At 36.0% G+C, this 21054-nt stretch overlaps 1 protein-coding gene across 4 annotated transcripts in view; it reads left to right on the top strand.

Moving 5' to 3' along the window:
• tfec (transcription factor EC) overlaps positions 1-21054 on the top strand; it is a 265683-nt gene that overhangs the window by 215010 nt on the left and 29619 nt on the right. For 3 of the 4 annotated variants that reach the window (XM_028811316.2, XM_051923970.1, XM_051923981.1), the window contains 3 exons: positions 5857-6099; positions 6221-6316; positions 20596-20641. In XM_028811316.2, coding sequence (XP_028667149.2) covers positions 5857-6099; positions 6221-6316; positions 20596-20641 — 385 coding nt within the window. Of the gene's footprint in view, positions 1-4997; positions 5564-5856; positions 6100-6220; positions 6317-20595; positions 20642-21054 lie in introns of those variants that run through there. The other variant, XM_051923980.1, reaches the window with a different exon arrangement.

Genomic DNA, 21054 nt, shown 5'->3' with positions numbered 1-21054 from the left:
ACATAACTCATATAAGATAGTATGGGTCTAAAACAAAATCATTAGAAAGTTACTTGAACTTCTTCTTTGCCTGCATTTGCACTGCGTTACTTTCAGTTTCCTGTTCTTTTTTGAGGTGTATTTGTAAAGATTTTTGTGAAAGTTCAGTACTTAGATACTGTTGCAATATAGGACAACACTATAAATGTACCTAATATATTAATTAAAAATATGTAACTTAATGCCTATTAGAGGGTCAAATCTGGACAAAACTGAACTGGAGAAAAAAATGAATAAATGAATGAAGTGATTTAGTAATTACTTAATTGATCAATTGATTATTTAATTAATTAGTAAATCAATTAACGGAACACTTCCAAACATGCTTACTCTGATACTGAGTTAAAGCCTATCCTGGCAGCATTGAACACAAAGCAGGAACTAACCCAGGAAAGTTAGTTTCTGTTCTCATTCACATTTACACATGGATAACTTTAAATTTCCATTTAACTGATGTACATGTCTTTGGAGATGTGCAAGGAAAACCAGAATACCAAAAGAAAAATCCACATTGTTATGGGAAGAATCTGCAGACTCCACATAGACAACAACCCAGCACAGGATTCAAATGTAGTATGCAGGATTCGTGGAGGAAGAAACACTATCATAATGTTTAAATAAATGTAAAAAAAGTATATATTATATATTATATACATACATACAGTTCAAATCCTGTTATAGTGAATACCAAATTAAACAAATTTTCAGCCCAAACAAATATTGATACAACATGTTTAACTAATTTCATTTTAACAAAAATTTAATTTCAACCAAAAATGGCCACCAAAGATAATAATCTGATGCAAAAATACTTAATGTGATGCCTACAATTTCGCCGAGTCTTAGGAACAATGCAACAAGGCTGTCTCTTTCTTGTGAGACAAAAAGAAAGTGACAGTCTTTTGCAAAGTTTCTGGTCTTGGGCAGTCTCAGCTTCCACGTGGGTAGTTGTGTCATGTGTGGATTCTGTACTGTTTGAGTTTCATAGCACTTCTCAAAATATTTCATTGTGATGAACAAAAAAAACGAGAAACACCATCAGTTTAAGCTAAAAGAAAAATTAATAATCCTGGAAAAAGCTGATTTCGGATTGAAGAAAAAGGATGTGGTGAAAGCATTCACAATCACGCCTTCAACACTATCAAAAATTTTGAAGGATCGAAAGAAAACAACACAAAATAAAAGATCGGGCATTTTACCTGAATGAAAAAAATTAAAAGCGCAGTTGTATTTCTATAAACAAAAAAGTTTAATCTGACGTTTCATTTTCAAATAATTGCAGTTTAAGAAGTGCTGTATTGCCAAGCTTGAGTCACAGAGTTAGTTGCACGAGAGACAAAGGTGAGTCTAGGTTTCCAAGAAATACACAGGTACTTTATTACTGTACAGAGAAGGCAGGTACAGTCTGAAAACCTCACTCAAAATAGGAGCTGTTACTTCAGCACTCAAGCACGTGAGATAGTGCTTTAGCTTCCATCTTCATAGTAGGACACCAGTGGAATACCAGGAGAGAGCAGGTCAAAGCCTGCTGTTAAATGTTCTAAACATCATATGACAAGCATGTTACGCAGTAAGCCTGATCCTGCAGAGGACAACCAATTATTTTTCCCTTGGTCTACTGTTTACTAGACATAGCAGAGTAGCTACAGAGCTGTCACTGTGCCACTACCATTAGAGATGGTTAATCACTGGCGATCCCAGTCACAATAGTATACATATTTACCCCATATTTGCTATAATGAAATTTCCATTATAACAAATTTTGTTTATTGTCCTATGAATTTCATTACAATGGGATTCCACCTATATGTATAACATAAACACAGTATAGATTATGAAGACCTGAATGCATATAGCTCAGAATTTTTCAATCAGTGCATAAATATATAACTAAAATGTCTTATAAAATATGTTAAACAATTTAAATGACAAGCATACACTTTCATTCCAGATGAGTGATAATGAACAAATACACTGGTGCCACATTACCAGTAACAATAGGAAATAAAATGTCACATTTTATTATAAGCAAGGACTCTAAAGGAGGAGTTACCTGTTCATTGAGTACTGTACATCAAACTTAGAGACAGATGTCTGCATATTTCTTCACAAAGTAGATGCTAATGCTAAGTAGGTGCTAATGGGCCTTTTGGACTTTTTCTTTTGAATAATTATTATTTTAGGATTTTAATGTATGCTGGGTAGGATATGCAGTTCTGTTTACTTCTCTGAATATATTCTTTGCTTCTTTGAAAATCTGAAGTCATAATGAACATTATTATTAATTGCTTGCATTTTGTTCCCCACCTAGTACAGTTCATACTTCACATAAACATACATTTGCATAAAAATAAGTTCTGAATAAAGCAAAACAAACTTGAAATATGCAAAGTGCATGAATAAATTCAATTCACAGAGTAAAAAGACTTTAAATACAGGTTTGCATGATGACACAGGTTAAAACCAATAACCACAACACTGCTACAGCATCACTGGGCATTCATAGCCCAATACAGACAGAAAATGAGTCATGAAATGTCATGGTTGGGCCCAGGAAACTTCTGTAAATGTAAGGGAAACAAAAATGTTTTGGCTCTTGGTTCATTGCAGAAAAAGCAGTAGGCACAATACGCCATGATAGAGGAAAATCATTGGTAGTGTTCCTCCAACCCCAGTTCTCGTAAGATATTCGGTTTGCTCTGACGAAATTCTATTCAGTCCCCTTATTTTGGTAATTTCTCCTACAGTCTTATTTTACCTGGAAAGCAGCCCTTATCTCTTCCTTCTTTTATATGACCTTTCATTTTCCTACTAGTCATATACCTAAGACAATCAAATATATGAACATTCATTATGACCCATCATAGCTCCCATCTTAGAACCTTCCTTCTCAGTGTAAGAATTTATTTCAAACTTCTTGAACATTTTTATTATAATCACACCCCAAAATACATGGACTCCAAAAGCAGTAATGTTTTCATAATTATTCACTCCAGTGAAACAGCAGCATATCTTTGGACAGTGAAGTAACTGGAGCTCCTGTAGGGACCCAGCTGGACTGTTATATCACACAAATGCCACACACAAGAAACCAGAGCTGGTTCTCCAACCAGGGATTGTGAAAGGACAACATTTTCTGATATGGCACAAAGATAAGACATATAATAGCAAAAAAAAAAAAAAAATCATCACTGTAAGTTCAGGGGGGCAGCACAGTGGTAGTGCTGCTGTCTCACAGTAAGGAGACCTGGGTTCTCTTCCCGGGTCCTCCCTGTGTGGAGTTTGCATGTTCTCCCTGTGTCTGCGTGAGTTTCCTCCGGGTACTCCGGTTTCCTCCCACAGTCCAAAGACATGCAGGTTAGGTGCATTGGCGATTCTAAATTGTACCTAGTGTGTGCTTGGTGGGTGGGTATGTGTGCCCTGCCCGGGGTTCGTTTCCTGCCTTGTGCCCTGTGTTGGCTGGGATTGGCTCCAACAGACCCCCATGGCCCTATAGTTAGGATATAGCGGGTTGGATAATGGATGGATGGATGGATGGATAGATGTAAGTTCAGGAGGAAATAGGAAGTACAGTAGAAATGTCACATTGTAGTATCAAGCAACATTAAAAAGAAAGTTTACAAGACAAGTGTACAGTAGATAAAATATAAGTATATAAAAAGGGCACATGAGACAAGTGTTAACAACATGAATAGGCATAATATACATTTTAGTTGGACTTTTCAAAGCCAGAAGTTCAAGTTAGTGGTCATCACAGTGGTGTTATTACTACAACAATGAAATGGAGTGATTATTGAAACTTGCAAGTGAAGTGACTGCATACAGTAGTCACTGCATAATTGCTAAGCTGTCATAATATCTCCTCCAAATACTTCTTAAAGGATGTAAAAGTGCAAATCAACGGCTGCTGAGATCAGGTGGGTCTTGAGTCTAGATTAAATATCAAACAATCGTTTATAAAAAACAGCTACAGAGAGAGAGAAAATGTAAAAGCTGCAAAACAGAAGTTCAAATAAGCAATTAAAAAGTCTTGTGTAGTAGAGTGGTGCAAAGGTTAACATTGCTGCCTCAAAGATCCAAGAACCTCATTTTCAATCCGTTCCCCTCCAAGTCTCAGTGTTGGCTTTGCACGGCTTCTCTATTTTAGTGTGGGCTTTTTCCCCCTGCTATAGTCTCACCTATCAAAGATGTGAAGGTTAGCCTGATTGGTAACTTTAGATATACAAGGTATGAATTTGAGAATATTCTGCAATATACCTGTATTCTGTCAGAGTCTATTGCTGCCCAGAAAGGTACTCAAATGAATGTATTTGATTAGAAAATGGATTAATGAATGTTTTTTTTTGCTTTTTTTTCCCTCTCATTTCTACTGTCTGCTTAATAGTTGTTTTTCCATTTAAGTTTATATTTCATTAACTATTAGTAAGTTACATACATACATATATTATAACAAAAATATACTGTATGTTACCAAGGTTGAATTTGCATAGAGAAAGACACTTTTGATTAGTGTCTTAAAGAGAACATGAAAACACAGAGGAGGTATGGAAAGGCAGCTGAGAAATAGCAGTAAACAACTTTAAAGATAAAGGTAATTTTGTATCCTTAAAGGATAGTGAGAAAATGTCACGTAAATGAAATGTGTTGTCCTTACATGAAAAGAATTAACTGAAAGCACTCCCAGAAACTTTTATGTGTATGCTATCGGTAGCATAATAATATCTGTAAAGCGACATTTCAAAGATGCCAATTTTTTTTATCTTTAATAATATTTCCAATGAACACTGTATATTATATATAGTATAGTGTTTTCATGCACCCACATACACTTCTGTCTTCTCTTGGTTATTTATATATAAATGACAATCATGGCAAAGAATGAAAACTTCTAAAAATAAAGAACAAAATCAACTGTTAATAAAAAATAAAATAAAATGGAGTGTAGCAAATTGAATGATATAATGGAAAAAGGATGATATATTTAGGCCAAGGTCATATTTGGAGTAGTCTACAATTAGAGTAGAGCTATTTATAAAGCAAAGTTCATGACAGTTTTTCTTTGGAAGCAGACACAAGACAAGGAGTTACAGAATAGAATGATAGAAAAGGCAACAGTCAGGGAGAACAAGACGTATTTATGTTTTGCCCCCTGGAGAAAAATTTAATGAGCAACTAGTTTGCCGATTGGCTAGTTCATAACAACCGGAAAAAAAGATTGTCCTGCTGAACCAATGATATATGCAAAGTGCAGATATCCTGTTGTGATCAAACTGAAGTAATGTGAAGTCTTTCTGTTTGAAGTAATTATCAGGCTATGCTTGCTTTTAACCAATTAGGTCTGTTAGCATGCCTTATTAGTTTATAAAGTCCCTGCTGAGCACAAGAGTTGGCAGACTAAGAGCAAGGCTCAAGAAGATAGACATCACATGGAATCCTACTAAAGCCATCATTCAGACTTGGACTAAAGTACCTCTCTGCTTGTGCTTTAAGAATGCCACATATAACTGAGTGTAGCTATTACAAGGTAAGAAAGCCATACAGATTTGTTCAGAATGAGCTCCTGGTTGTCAAAACAGATGGACTTTCTTTTGTTCCATTATACATTTAAATAACCTACATTTTGGAAATAAATTATTTTTGCATTTTAAATTTTAAAAGATCACTCAATGTCCATGTGTCATTATGAGAAATACTATTTCATGTTTAGTTCATTATTTTTTCGAAAAGTCTGAAGTTTTGTGGAAAATAACATATGGAAAGGAGAGGGTGTTTCAGTAATTATAAATGAATGGACATCCACATTTTCTTTTACTGCAGGTTCAGAACCACTTGGAAAACTCATCTAAGTACCACCTCCATCAAACTCAGAGGCAACAAGTGAAACAGTACCTGACGTTAGGTAACAAATTTGCCAATCAAAGTCTTTCCCATCCCCATCCAACACAGCCAGTGGCAAATGTGCCTATGATGAGAAATGGACACCTTCCTGGTGTGAATGACAACAGTACGCCAGACAGTCCAGTAACGTTACTGACTCTCACAGCAAGCCAGGACAATGAGGTGATGAATAGTTGACTGTTTGTAAAAAAAGTACAAAAATAATCTTAGTCTGCATTGCAGTTCTTGTCAGCATTCACATAGGATAAGCAGATAAACTAATAAAGAACTGTCCTTCTCTTAGCTTCAGATGGATGAGGTGTTTGATGACCTGATTAGCCTGGAGAATAACTTTGAAGGTCCTGGATGCATGGAACCCAACATGCTCTTGACAAACACAGTAAGCATTTTAATAAGTTTTGAGAAATTACATATAACAGCTCCCTCCAACAGTTATATACTTTATGTTTGTTGGATAAAATAAGTATTGAGGAAAATATAGGCTACATATTTAGTGGGAAAAGGGTCATCCTAAAAGTAATCTATTTATATTGGATATCAGATTTCTTTATTTTCATATGCACAAATTGTCTAAACATATAATTATGTATACTGAGGCATATTAATAAAAAAGTGTTCCTTTATATTCTTCCATCACCAGTATTTTTAGCATGTAATCTTCTACTTTTCTGTTTTGTTAAAATCAATTTTCATTTTTCTATTTTAAAATTAAACTGGGTATATAGTTTGCCAAGAAGATCTGAGCGTTTGAGAGATTTTAATAGAAGAAACAAAGTCAAAACAGCAGTGATAATTTAATTGATTTCACAATGAGATTGGTTTCCCATTAATTAATTGTGGTTAGTGAGCATCCTTCACTTTGATTATTCACTTATCCTTACTCCATAACTTTATTTATAATCTATTATTTTGATATGATGGAAATAAACATCTATTGGAAAGCAATGTTAGTCACTAGGGGAGAAAATACTGTATATATTATAGCACTCTAAAACTGTTTTTAATCTTGCAGAAATTTAGCATTGTTTTACTGTGTGTTTTACTTAATATGTGAGTATATGTTATACATTTTATTAGGTTTGGTAATATACTGTTCTAATATTATAGATGTAAAATGTGTAAGTCCTTTGAAAAGCACTATACAAGAATAAATCGAAAATGTTTGCCTCAATAAGTAAACTGCAGCCAGCAGGTTCTCCTGAAAAAAGATGTGAGTTTATGCTTTCTAGGTGTTCAGCTTTACTCAATTTAAATTAAATTGTGACATGCTATAATGTAAACGTATACATATGCATTATTCTATCTATCTATCTATCTATTGCATTATTTTACTTTTACAGCACTTAGAATAAATGGGTAAATTACTTTCTATAAACAGATTTGTTATGAAACAGTCTTTGCTACTGTTTATAGACAATGTATTTTATATATATATTATATATACACAATATATATAATATATATATATACATATACCACAGCCTTATATAGCCTTATAGTTTCAGGTGTATATCTAAACTAGCAGACCTTTTCACAGTACCTGCTTATGAGATTAAAAAGGTCGAGATGGAAAGTATCGCACTTACTACCCTAGGATTTCTTATTTTTCTAAGTCTACAACAGCATCCTCAGTAAGTTGGTTAAATGCATTCACAAATCACATTAAAAACAAACACACAATAGAAAATAAAAATTAAGAACTGGTAACAAAGCAAATTTAGATGGATACTCTGTCGACTGGGTTATAGAAAGTTGTAAAATGTAGGAATGTAATACTTCCACAGATTAAATTTTACTAACATTAAAGGGGTTATATATGTTTAGGAGAAAATAAAAGATTAGTTTGATCATATGGTATGCTATTTCAAGTTTGCAAAGGTATATGAACAACAGCATTTTATCCAGCTTTTGTCAACACTGTTGCGAAATAGTTAGTGAAGGTGAAGGACTCGGATGCCAGAAGGAACATAACACTCTTGAGAAAACAAAGATATTTTACATTAAATAGTGCATATATTCCAGCTGCATGCTGGTTGTTACAATCTGCACCCTTATAATGCAGTATCCTTGGTTCAAATTCCCTGCCTAACAGAGAAATTGTAAATTACCCTTTAGGCAGGGACATCAGAGGAAGTTATTGGTATGGCTGTCTAATAAATAAGATTACTATTTGATGAAGCACATACTGAACAAAATCTGTATATGTTTCAGGATCGTAATTCAAAATGAAGTACAGCTTTCAAATGTAATGCTAATAATATTTGGTAAATTCTCTAAATATTTGCAGTTGAAAAGAATTACTCATCTCTATTTTTCTTTTGCAATAGTATTTAAAAAAACTGAAATGTTAATCTCTCACTGATGTGCAGTTCTTGATACAGATAAGGGTATACTTCTGAACAAATATAAACTTAAGCTAAATTTGGAAATAAAAGAGTTAAAAGCTCAAATCTGATGTCTTCATCATATGATTTTCAACAACAAGAGGCTTCCTTGTGTCACAGAATTCATTTGCGTTACACAGTTGTTTCACTTGAGACAGATAACTTCAGGCATCTTTTCTTGTAAATTTAGCTATACTGAAGACTTCAGAACAGTACAATAAATCTTCATTGGAAATATTTCTTTTGTGCAGCTAAAACATCATAAATAACTAGTATAATAAGCCAACAGTCTTCTTCAAGAATGCAAAAATTCTGAATAATAATTTTAACTTATTATGTTTGAAGAACAATTTTACTTAAATCTTAAACTGGAGGATTGCATGGTAGTACAGTGAGTGGTCAGAGGTATTGTCTCACTCCACTCCTGAAGTACTCCCCAATAAATACATGCCATTATGTGGCATATCTACATTAGTTGTGTATTAGTAAGACTGGTGTTCAGCTGAAGGTTTGTTCCTGGCTTGTGCTGGTTGCTGTCAAACTAGTCCTTGACTCTGTGTAACCCTACAATTGAACAAGTGGGTTCAAAAAAATGGATGGACTGGTGGAAGCATAGGTTAATTTATGAAAACTAGGTATTTTCACCTTCTTTCCAGTACTAAATATTAATAAACTACTTGATTTGAGGTGAATTGCTGCTTCATTTGTAACATGTGCCTGTTCTGGTACAAAAGGGCATAGTGGATTTAAAAATAACTAGATATGCATTGCAAAAAGTTAATGTGGGTCTGTGTACTTGGCTAAGTAGGTCTGTATTGATGTTAATGTGTACAAATTTAGATAAAAATAAAGAAATGTAAACCATTATGTAACATCTTTTGAGTCAGCTTAGAAAAAGCAGACAGGGTCTTGATTGAGAAACTCATTCTTCAACAAACTATGCATATGGCTCATCCCAAGATGAGGAACAAAATTGTATCTGTAGCGCTTTCTGTGGGATTTTCTAGTCAAGCTGCGTGCTGCTCAGTTTCTTAAAAAAGTGACAAGTCATCATTGCCTAAAAGGCCACACAGCTGTACTCAGCAGATCTGAATAAACTGATTTGTGAAAGAAAAACTGCAGGCTTAGATAGTTTTAAAGTATTACTTGAAATGGTTTCAGAACAAAATGGAAAATACAAAGAGATTAATCAAATGTAAACTAAGTTAAAGGTTTCATCTTTTGGGTGGTATACTGCACTTATACAGCATTATATAAATCACTGGGCAAAAAAGTATTAAATTTTAAATGTCACAATATGTTTACAGGAAAACAACTAGTTACAGGCTGCTGGTTCTGCACCGTGTAAACAGAAAACTACATGAAGTAGGAACTCAAGCGCACAGATGTGTGCATAATGAACTAAGTTACAGATTGTAACAGTTTATGGGGGAAGAAAATGATTTTTAAAGTGGAATGCCTCCAAGATTAGTGTTTGGGTCACTGCATTTTTAATTTAATGAAATGGTAAAAACAGAACTGTGATACTGGATATGTCTGCAGATGGCACTAAACTAGGGGTTTGGTGACTACCGAAAAAATCAACAAAATAGTTATATTTCGATGTGGATAAAATTCAGAATTTGATAATTGCAAGACAAATAGTATTTAATGTAAATAAATGTCAAGTTTTATATGTAGGAATAAAAAATAGGAAATATCATTACACAAAGGGTGACTGAAACTTAAAAGCAAGCAGTATGAAAAACATTTGCAGGTCATAATGGAGTTTCTTTTGGCTCACATATAGCAGTGATAGCAGATGGCAAAGAATGTTGTGTTTCATAACACATTGTCTTAAGCATCTAAAAACAATATTACTGTGCTATGCAATGTACATATGTGCAATGGTGGTCTACATAATATGAAAAAAAATAGCAGCACTAGAGAAGGTCCAGAGAAGGGCAAGTACCCTGATTTCAGGAATATGATGTATGAACTCAGAGGAACAAATAAAGGACTTGTGCAAGTTTAGCTTAAGCAAGTGGAGGTTAAGAGGCAACATGGAAGAAGTGTGAACAATTCTTAAAACAAATGAGTACAATGGATACCTCATGTTTCAACAATAAAACAGGATCAAACATCCGGTTAAGGATTGGTCTCGTACAAATCTTAGAAAACTTTTTTCCCCACTCAGAAAGTCATGAATATGTGAAATACATTACCAGGTTGAAGAGACAGTCCTGCAGTAGCCTAGGGAGGCAAAGTTTTTTTTTCTTTGGCATTTTGTCATCTGTCATAGATGTTGCTATAAAAACACTGCAATACTAATTTGACAACAGTCTACCGTATTTTTCGGACCATAAGACGCACCGGACCATAAGACGCACCAGTTTTTAGAGAAGGGAAATGAAGAAAAAAAAGATTCTGATGTCTTAAAACATTTTATGTGCATTAAAACCCAACATCACAGTCATAAACGCATGTAATCAACCCTGTAAAGTGAACAGCAGCATTTAGAACCATTATTAACAAATACAGTCAGCAAAAGACAAAATTACTGTAAAACACAATAACGAGAGACTTCAGTAATAAAATAGAATAAAGTTGAACAGTTACGCTCTTTTAGGTTCTGCTTGTTTTATGAGAACCCCAAGAACTCCTCATCGCTAGAGTCAGAATCTAGGCGAGACACTCTTAACTCTTTTAGGGCTAATTTTTTTTTTGTTTCTTTTCTCCCAGGGCTGAATATTTTTCCAAAAACTAACATTTTTTAAAAAAGAACACAAAGCAATTGTTTAACATATCAAATCAACAAAAAATATTTACTTTTGACAAATGTTACTGTCTTGCATGTTGTATGAGCCTGAATTTTCTATGTGTTGTTTTGATGCCTATTTTTCAATTGTCTGTTGCTGCATTTTCTAACATATATTGTTAGTGTGTACTGTAGAGAGACAAGTCACCCATTTGCCATCGTGCCATGCCACTGCCACCAAGTTTTCTGCCTGCATGAAAACCGTATTGTCACCTCTTTTCATCTTCTGAAACTTTATGAACTTTATGTATGGCATTATAGCCTGGCTCACCCCATGGGATTTGCTTCTGTTTATTACAGAAGTGAATAAAACTTTGCAGCAGCACGTACCTAAGCCACCAGGGGACAAAACACGTTTGGACCAATGCTCCCTGAAGTTATATCACCAGTTCTGTCCCATCTCTATTTGTAATGCCACAGCGCGCTTCATTTCGTCTTTCGTTGTGGGTTTCCACTTTGAATAACGAGAATGCGATGCAAACGCAGCCCGCGATTCAAAAAAAATCTCTGCCTACCTGTTTGTCTCGTCTGACAGTAGCTGAAAAGCAGCATCAGGAGAGAGCAGCCTGAAGTATAGCAGCTGGTGATCTGTCGTGTCCAACAGCAAGCCATGCCGTCTTGTAAACTCCGGTAGCCATATCGGCTCTCAACGGATCAATGTATGTGTATTTATCCCACGCGAACCTTGCCGTAGATGCATCGGCTGCGCGAAGGCACTCAACTGGCAGCAGATCCGCTCGCGCGGCATCGGCTGGTGTCTGATCAGCTGATGCCTGCTTCTAACTCTCTTGCTCGATCTCCTGATCACTGCCAATAAAGTCCGATTCTGAAAAATCAAGAGTCCGACTCCGCGGTAATGCGCAAAACAACGTCTGCCAAGTGTTTTCTTTTCTGCACTTGCTTCGCTGCCTTTTCACATGTCGGTGCCATCTTGCCTTTGTTTACATTTCGCAACTCACGCACACGCAATGTTTATTTGCCGAGTCAACGAGTCTAGCATTCCTCCAAGCACAGAGGGAATGCCTGTGACGTGACAGTGAGATTTGTCGCCATTAACATTAACGCCTTCAACCCCTCCTGTCGACAAAAAACGACATCCGCCCTAAAAGAGTTAATGCAGCTGACCTTCTCTACACCGTCCTGCTTCAGCTGTTTGGCTCGCCTGTTCAGCTCACTGTTCAGCTACACGCGAGCCTGCTCTCCTGCCTGCCCGCCCGCCCGCTCGCCCGCGCGCTCTCTCTCTCTCTCTCTCTCTCTCTCTCTCTCTCTCTCTCTCTCTCTCTCTCTCTCTCTCTTCTCTTCTCTTCTCTTCTCTTCTCTTCTCTTCTCTTCTCTTCTCTTCTCTCCTCTCACTTCTTCTCCCCCTTAACCTGCTCGCGCTTCTCTATATATGCGGGGAGGACATGGCAGCTGCAGCCCATCAGCCACAGGAACAATCATGGATGTGGGCAGTTTCCCACCTGTGCACTTAAGTGAGAAACGCAGACACCGCAGATCGCGGCTCGCAACTGCTACCACGCCCTCTCGCTAAGCTGAGAGCTATACCCACAGCCTGGCTCGTGGCTCGTTACGCAAGCCAATGCTCGCATTTAGATCAGAAATTTTCGCTCATACTTTCCTCGTATTTTGAATTTCTCGTATACAGAGGTGATCGTATCTTGAGGTTCCACTGTATTAGGGTTTCTATTTGTATGCATATTCTTGCGCTTTTACCTTCACTCAGTCATTTCACTTGTCATTTACCTCTATTCGTATTTCACTGGTGTGTGCAGTGGTGGCGCTCGACTGGCAACTCCTGTCCTGCCTCAGCTGGTTTCCCCCACTTCCGGGATTGGAACCAGCGTGAGGCGCACACGTGTTCTCACAGGAGGGAGGTCACATGTGCGCCTCACGCTGGTTCCGATCCCGGAAGCGGGCGGACACCAGCTGAGGCGGATGGGAATCGATGAATGATGATGCATGCAGACTGCAGGATCAAGGAAGGGACCGTCACCGTACACTACACTGTACCAGTTAGAGTCCAGTCCCCTGACTCCAGTGAGCGGTGCGGGTAGGGGCGGGAATGGAGCATTGCAGCCAGCAGGAATGATCATGGAAGCAGGTACGGTACTACTACTACCACAGGGCAGCAGCAGCGCCTGACTCCAGTGAGCGGGGCGGGCGGCCGCGGCGGGAATGGAGCACAGAGCCGGGCAAGTCGAACATTTTTTTTTTACAGCACATGTTTAGGCTATATTCGGACCATAAGACGCAGGGACTTTTTCCCCCCAATTCTGGGGGGAAAAAAGTGCGTCTTATGGTCCGAAAAATACGGTAATTATCAAAGTACAAAAAAAAAAAACCCCACACCTCCAATCCCGCCTCTGTTCTGTAAAAAAATATCCGTGTAACACTGTGTCAGTTTAACAGATGTAAAACAACTGCTTTCCAGACTCTGTGTTTTGGACGTGACATTTTTACCATCATCTAGGGCAGCTAAAAAGCTAGAGCCAGCCCTGTCAGGTTGAGTGGGTAGATTGTAATACTTTGGAGACCATGACAGTACAGATCATTGACTGTTGGAAAAGCTTTCATTTTGAGAGATGATTTATTGCAATGGTGGATTGTGTATGATGGTGAAATAGACATTTGGAGAAATACATAACCAATATTTCATCAAATACACACAAAGAATACATACTGTACACATGTAATACATCTACCCCTGCTTGCTGTACTAAACAATGGTGGGCATTGCATAGACTCTACCGCATACTTGACAATTTAATATAGTGTAGTTGACAAAAATGCAGCTAGTCTGCAAGACATATACTGAACAAATGAGATAAAATCTTCAAGCAACACAACAAAGAGTGCCCACCAGCAGGCCCCGGTAGGAAAAAACCATAAAGCCAAAGTACAATACAATACAATACAATACAGTTTATTTTTGTATAGCCCAAAATCACACAGGAAGTGCCGCAATGGGCTTTAACAGGCCCTGCCTCTTGACAGCCCCCCAGCCTTGACTCTCTAAGAAGACAAGGAAAAACTCCCAAAAAAACCTTGTAGGGAAAAAAATGGAAGAAACCTTGGGAAAGGCAGTTCAAAGAGAGACCCCTTTCCAGGTAGGTTGGGTGTGCAGTGGGTGTCAAAAGAAGGGGGTCAATACAGTACAATGCAGTACACAGAACAGAACAGTTTCTCAATATAGTAAGAAATAAAAAATATAAATTTTAGAAGTACAGAGCAGAATTTAACAGTAGATGATATATCCCATAATAAGATTTGGATTTGTAGCAAAGTAGCAACAGAGCTTCATTTAGTTTATCAAGATTTGGAGAAGTTCAACAGTAGATGTGCCACTCAGATTCAGTCAAATGGCACCTTTGACTATAGTTAAATGATTTTGGCTGCTCATTGCTTTGCTTCCATATTGACAGGCAAAGTGTAAATTAAGCTGTAATGTGAAATTCCTGGCCATCATTAGCAGTTTGTCAGCTATTTGTAATTCTCTAATTTAGAATTTCACTCCAAAGTTAGCAGAATACTTAAAATACCTGTGTATGATGCAATGTAAAACAAACAGTCATTAAATATGCCTATTAAGTTCATAGTGTCGCAAAAGCTTTTGATAGGTGCAGTACATCAAATGGATTAGATGACTATTCTCTGTCCTCATAGGTTGGCAGCACACATGAGATTAGCTGCATGCATTTTTACAGGCCCTAGCCACTCTTCTGCTATGTGATTTGTTACCAAAGTGCTTGTAGCTGGTTGCATGTAGCAAGCAAAACCCTGGCCCTATGGCTCAGCTCCATTAGAGTTTTATAATTTAAAGAGATTACTTTGTTTCCGACTTTACTTAATTCTTCTATATGTAGCACTGGCTGAAAATGACTTAAATAAGTGACTGGCCCATTTCCTACTATATTGTGCATTTTGCTGCATGCTTTAAATGAAATTTTACCATTTATTTCATGAGCATTTTTATTTCAGTGGCTGTTTTTACTGCTACAAAGGAAAAGAATAATAACAATAATACCACTGAAATATAATTCCCTTAGACACAAGACGGGTTTTATGGTCCTGTGAATAATCTTTTATTGCAAATTGTGAAACTGAATTTAAAAGCCTTAGTAAATGTCTCTCATTTGAATATGAGCACATCAATATGAATTCTACAGATAAAATGAACATTTCCACACTTGCATCAGGAATCCTTGAAAAGCAAAAGCATATGGGCAGTAATGCTGTTTGTAGCTGTCAAATAAATTACTATTTTATTATCATAAGAAAGTGTTCCAAATCTGATAGTTCCTTATAATTAGCTTCTCTGTTGTAAATGTATAACTAAATGATTTATATTTTAAAATATTACACAAAATGGAAAGAGAAGGAATTAAAATACAACAAGGCAGCAAGGAAACACACTACCTGCCTTAGTGATTTGCCTATTAATACTTATTTCAGGCCACTACACACACAAAAAAAAAACTTTTTATGCATTTTTTGGATTTTAACAGTTGATAATTTGCCATTTTTATACTGAGTATTTCTTTCAAGTTCCAAATGTTATTTTTTTATGCTCTACAGCTTATTTTGTGTATTGTGGCATAATAGTTAACACTTGAATGCATAAGTAGACAGTGTAACTTAGTGGGTAAGGCTCTGAACTTCAAGCCTTGAAGTTGTAGTTTCAAATCCCACTACTGGCGCTGTGTCACCATGAGTAAGACACTTCACTTGTCTGTGCTCAATTTGTATCTAATATGTTGTAAGTTGCCTTGGATAAAGGTGTCAGCCAAAACTGAATTCTTCTTTGATCCCCTGTGTTTGTGTGGGCTTCCAGCTTCCTCAGTTGTTTGGTGATCCATGGAGAAAGTGTGAGTATCCCTTATGATAGTCTGGCATGATGCTAGGTTACCTGTTCAAAAACTATGTGATAAAACATGGATGTAGATTTATTTTAGATCTTTATTGTATCCGTCCATCCATTACCAAATGTTTGCTTCGCTTTTGATCAGCCTTTTCTGCTGAGGGCTACAGTATCAATTTGCTGAAATGGACAGATCAGACCACCTTAATCCTATTGACTTTTCTCCACTCCACTGCCCTACCTTATCTATAGCATTTCTAGTTATAAATGCAAATATAGCCATTGTGTTAAATTAATTGCTTATTATATAAACACTTCAGAGCTGTAACAGCCAAATATCATTTGTAAAAATATCAGTCATTACAGAACAATAAAAATCATGAATGACAATATTAAATTTCATTTAGTTATTCATTCAGTAAACAGCAGATATTAATTGAAGTTTTCCTGTTTATTGTTTGCCATCCCTAGTGGCGTCATTAATGCAGCATGAAGCATTCATTGTCTGTATTTAGAAAGTAAATTCTGTTTGATTGAAGTGCTTGTCTAAAAGGCTTCAATAAAACATTGACTCATCTTTTGCAGTCAAAACTCACAGTTTTAATTGAAAGGTTCTGAAAGCAATTTCACCAAACATCACCAGACACACTTGCGGCATTTGATGGGAGGGAGTAGGTTTCTGTGAATTGCTCTAAAAATCAGATTAGGCTTAAAGTCCAGGAGAAGTCAAAGTTCATCTCCTTACATGAGTTAAAGCTAAGCATATTTTTGTCTTAATTAATGCTTGCAAGTCAGCTTGATGGAAAGAAGGGAAAATGAAGCAGAAAAGAAAAGCAATTTCTCTTGTAGAGATTTTACACTCTGAGAATATAATGATGGTAAGAAATAAAAAATAAAATATTTTTCAGAAACTGTTTACCCAAATTAAAATTAAATCATCATTTTAACATCTTATTAGAATCATAAAAATGCTTTCAGATGGATATTTATATTTGTGTAAATGTTTAGAAAAGTTTTCTTTGTCTTTTCCTATGAAATGTTTGCACATATTTTTTTCTTTGAGATGTTTGCTATATTGCTAAACAGCTTGACAGAGTACCTAAGGTGAAGTAAACATTTGGCTAAACATGTAACAGGCAGTGATTTTATAAATACAGTAGTGTAAAACAGTTATATTTTAATCAAGAAAGCACCTTGGGACAAAATGTACAAAGTCTTGCTTATATCACATTTAAATATCCATTTGTGTAGCTTTCTTTACAGTGGTAAAATAAAACAGTTACTGCACATTGATTCATTATAGAACAAAGTGAATTCCTCTCCTGGAATGTGCTTAACATGTCTTAATCCTTGTAATCCCTCACTCAGAATTCAGTTGAATCTTAAGCACTAGTGAGTTCCTTAAATTCTTTAACTCAAGCTAATTCCCTTCGAGGTAGAAAAGTTGTAAGCAGATTTTGTAAACTACAGCTGGTAAACTGTTCAGGGGCTGACAGAAGAAATGGCCTGCTCAAGCTGGCTAGCAAACTAGTTTCTGAACAAAAAATTCATTTTAGATATGCAAAAAGTGGGGTTATAATTATACAGATTATATAGCTGTTGTTTTGGTGATTATTATTATTATTGCCATCTTCAGAAAGAGAAAATAGAAGAATATTAGAGAATGGAGCACAAAAGCCAAAGATCAGTGCTCCCAAGGTTGAAAGTAAACATACAAGTCCAAGGAATGCTACCTTATTTTGTAAAACAACTGGATCTTTTGTATTGAGTAAAAGTATTTATTGTATGAAATAGACAGTACAAAATAAAAAGCAGTATATGATACTTCCATCAGAACAAAATGTTTTCCTTTGCTAAACAAAGTAAGACTGAAGGTATCTGCCATACTGTAACTCAAATATGACAATGTGGATATGGATCCATTGGAATTATAAAACAATCTGACAGAAACATAAAAGACATTATCCTGGAACATGGCCAAAACATGTGCCCAAGATGTGCCCATGATGAACACGTTGTACAATTTTAAATTCTATTACTCCATGCCTAGAACTTAAGAAGTCCTACGAATAAGAAGAAATTATTCTGTCACTTAAGCACCTAGCAAAGACTAAGAGGGAATGACTTTCCACAAATTGTCTATTTAATGTATATATCCATAAAATCATTCTATCAGGGATTGTTCTAGGAAACCTAAGGGTTGGTTTCTTGTATGATTTTAGATTATTTCTTGGTCAGTGGGGTTGTTCAGTTCAGCACTTCTGACTCTATGGCAGATGGAGAGTAGAATTGTAAGTTGAAACTACTGTAAATTATAACTTACAAATAAATTAAAGTATCACTGAAGCACAGGTTTCTGTTGTCTGAATGTCCTGCAACTGCTTCAAATAAAATACAGTGTAGCTTCAAATAAAATACAGTGTATGTCCACGGTTTTCAGACTGTGGTACGCGTACCATTGGTGGTACTTCAAGTCATGCCAAGTGGTACTCGTGTGGTCCTTTATTTTCCATGAATTGATGTTGCTAGAATGCCAATATGTTGCATATAATCATATATAGTATAAGTATACTACTGTAAATGCGTGGAAGACTCCAAGCCGGCTTTTATTAGTGCGGGCACCCATTTCCTTAATTAGTTTAATATCACTTTAACGTCAAAAATATAGTCATTATAGTGATTATAGTGACTTTTTCTTCAAAACAACACGGGCGTAAATTAATGATTCATTGACAGTGGTACTTCAGTTTACTGGTCCTCGCGGAGTGGTACTTGTTCAAAAAAGTTTGAAAACCGTGGGTGTATGTCATAGAAATTCCTGCAGTCTTTCTACTCTGTTAGTGATACCAGTAGCTTAGAGATACTGTATTTCTAGAAAAGTAGCCTTTATTTATTCTTTAGGGGCCGGATTTAGGGTCCTGTCAGTTAGAAGCATGCCAGAAATATGGTGGTTATAAAAATGTTAAATATTTATTGGCCAGAATCAATGCAGGCGTGTTAAATACTAAGTCACCAACTGGATACTGTCAGCACCCAGCAACATTTGGATGGCAAATGGTTAGAAGGAGTGTGATACCAAATGACAGAAGTCAATCTTAGAATGATTTTTAAAACATTTAAAAGAAAAATGAGAAGTCTAATCCATCCATCATAATTTTCCTGGGTGCTGAAAAGCCTGGGTGACACTCTGTCTTTCATCATGGCACGTCACACATGTGGTATAAAAACATTCCTGCTGTAGGGAGTCAACTATGTGGCATAGATGAAGATCAGCACTACAATGACTGTGTAGTGTTAAAGAATTTTTTTTTATTAATCAAGAAGATGATTGTGGGAGAAGCATTTTGGATAGCATAACTTTATTCAAAATAGACAAAGCTGACTGTTTGCTTTTTAAAATAATGCTACTTGTATCTCCCTTTCTCCCCATTCTGTATATGTGTGTATTTTCATGTACACCAAATATCCAGGGGAATACATTAAAATAATTATCTGGAGGCAGAGCATTGTCTTACTGCTGCTTGGCTTGAATCATACCAAAGTCACTGTCCTTATGGAGTGGGTACACTTTCCCTATTAATCTATGGGTACTCTGCATTACTCCCTCATTCTAAACAAATGTGTTTTAGGTTAATTGGTAAAGAGGTGTTGGGTAAATTACACTGATATCAGCTTGGGCGTGTGTAAGCCTATCTTCTGGTAATATGAAGAGGCTTGGTTCTAGGCATGTGCTTGATGATGCACCCACTCTTTACAATCCTGTAATGAATATAGTAGGCTGAGAATATGTATGAATGGATAGAAAATTCTGTGTTATTTGGCATGTGTTTGTACTGTGGTTGTTTAATAAAACTAGGAATTGGCAGAGATTTAAATGGCAATGATAATCCAGCAATTCTCATGAAATTGAATTAAGTATCAACTGTGCAAAACTGAACTTGTCTGTTTCACTCATTATTACTTAATAGTACTGAAAAAACAAAGAACTGTCACAAGGAAACACTTATTTAAAATCCCAGCCATTTGAAAATATTATTTATTTAAATCATTATAATATGTTATTGAATTTTGAAACAACTAATGTTAGTTAGCATCCGTCAACATTTGCCTTTAGTTTGTAGGGCAACAAAACACATTTTTTTAGTGCATTTTGTTTCTTTATATAGATTAAATAAAATGAAACATTCATTCTGCTATAGCTCTAGTGCTATTTGTGGATTTGGTCATGCAGTTAATGGTGGTGCATCTTGGAAAACAGGTAATTCGCCTGTTCTAAATCTTGCAAACATTTTTACTGGAAGTAGTCATTTCTCTATTTACTTTGTTGTGAAATTTAAGTGAGACCTTTGGGATTTCAGATTAATAGTTAGGTTTTAATACCCTTGTGAGCCTAAAGTTGATAGTACCAACTCTAGAGAGAGCTGTCTTCTGTAGTTGCAGCTACACAATGAAAAAATTCAAGTAGTAATAAACTTTGCATAATGTCATACAGAAAAAAAAAATTGGAAAAGAATGAAAAGTATGAATTTTTAAAATTATTTTAATTTTAAGGATAATCAGATTATGTAATATTATTTATCTTTGTATGATTGTAATGCATTGTATTTACTCTTTTCCAGCTCCCTTTGACCAGCAGTATTCTGGATGTATATGGAGGTGACCCAGGTATGACCCCCCCTAATCTTGGACCAACATCTGGTTTATGTCCCACAAAGTTCAGTGTAAAAAGTGAAGCTCCAGGTATGCAATATAGTGCATAACATTTAAATGAGAAAGAACACAATCTTTTTCAGTCTGAAGCCTGAATGATGCTCCACTTCTACAACATATATACGATTTATTTCCACCTTTACAAATTATAGCATTAAGCACTGAATCTGTTGTGCCTAAAAGCTGGTATCCACTCTTTGACAGTTTCCAATAGTTATTAAACTAACCAGAGTAGTCACTTCCACATGATTTGGACCTATACCAACTGCTTGACAGAAAATAAGGCCTGTGGCAATAAGAGTATAGATACAATATAAAGAGCAAGAACACTTGTTTCAAAAACGTATTGTTTTTCCCATTTAAGCAGA

This window comes from Erpetoichthys calabaricus, chromosome 1 (assembly GCF_900747795.2).
Source record: "Erpetoichthys calabaricus chromosome 1, fErpCal1.3, whole genome shotgun sequence".
NCBI classification, from domain to species: Eukaryota; Metazoa; Chordata; class Cladistia; order Polypteriformes; family Polypteridae; genus Erpetoichthys; species Erpetoichthys calabaricus.
The sequence above is the reverse complement of the archived record's forward strand: the minus strand, read 5'-3'. Positions and strand labels throughout refer to the sequence as shown.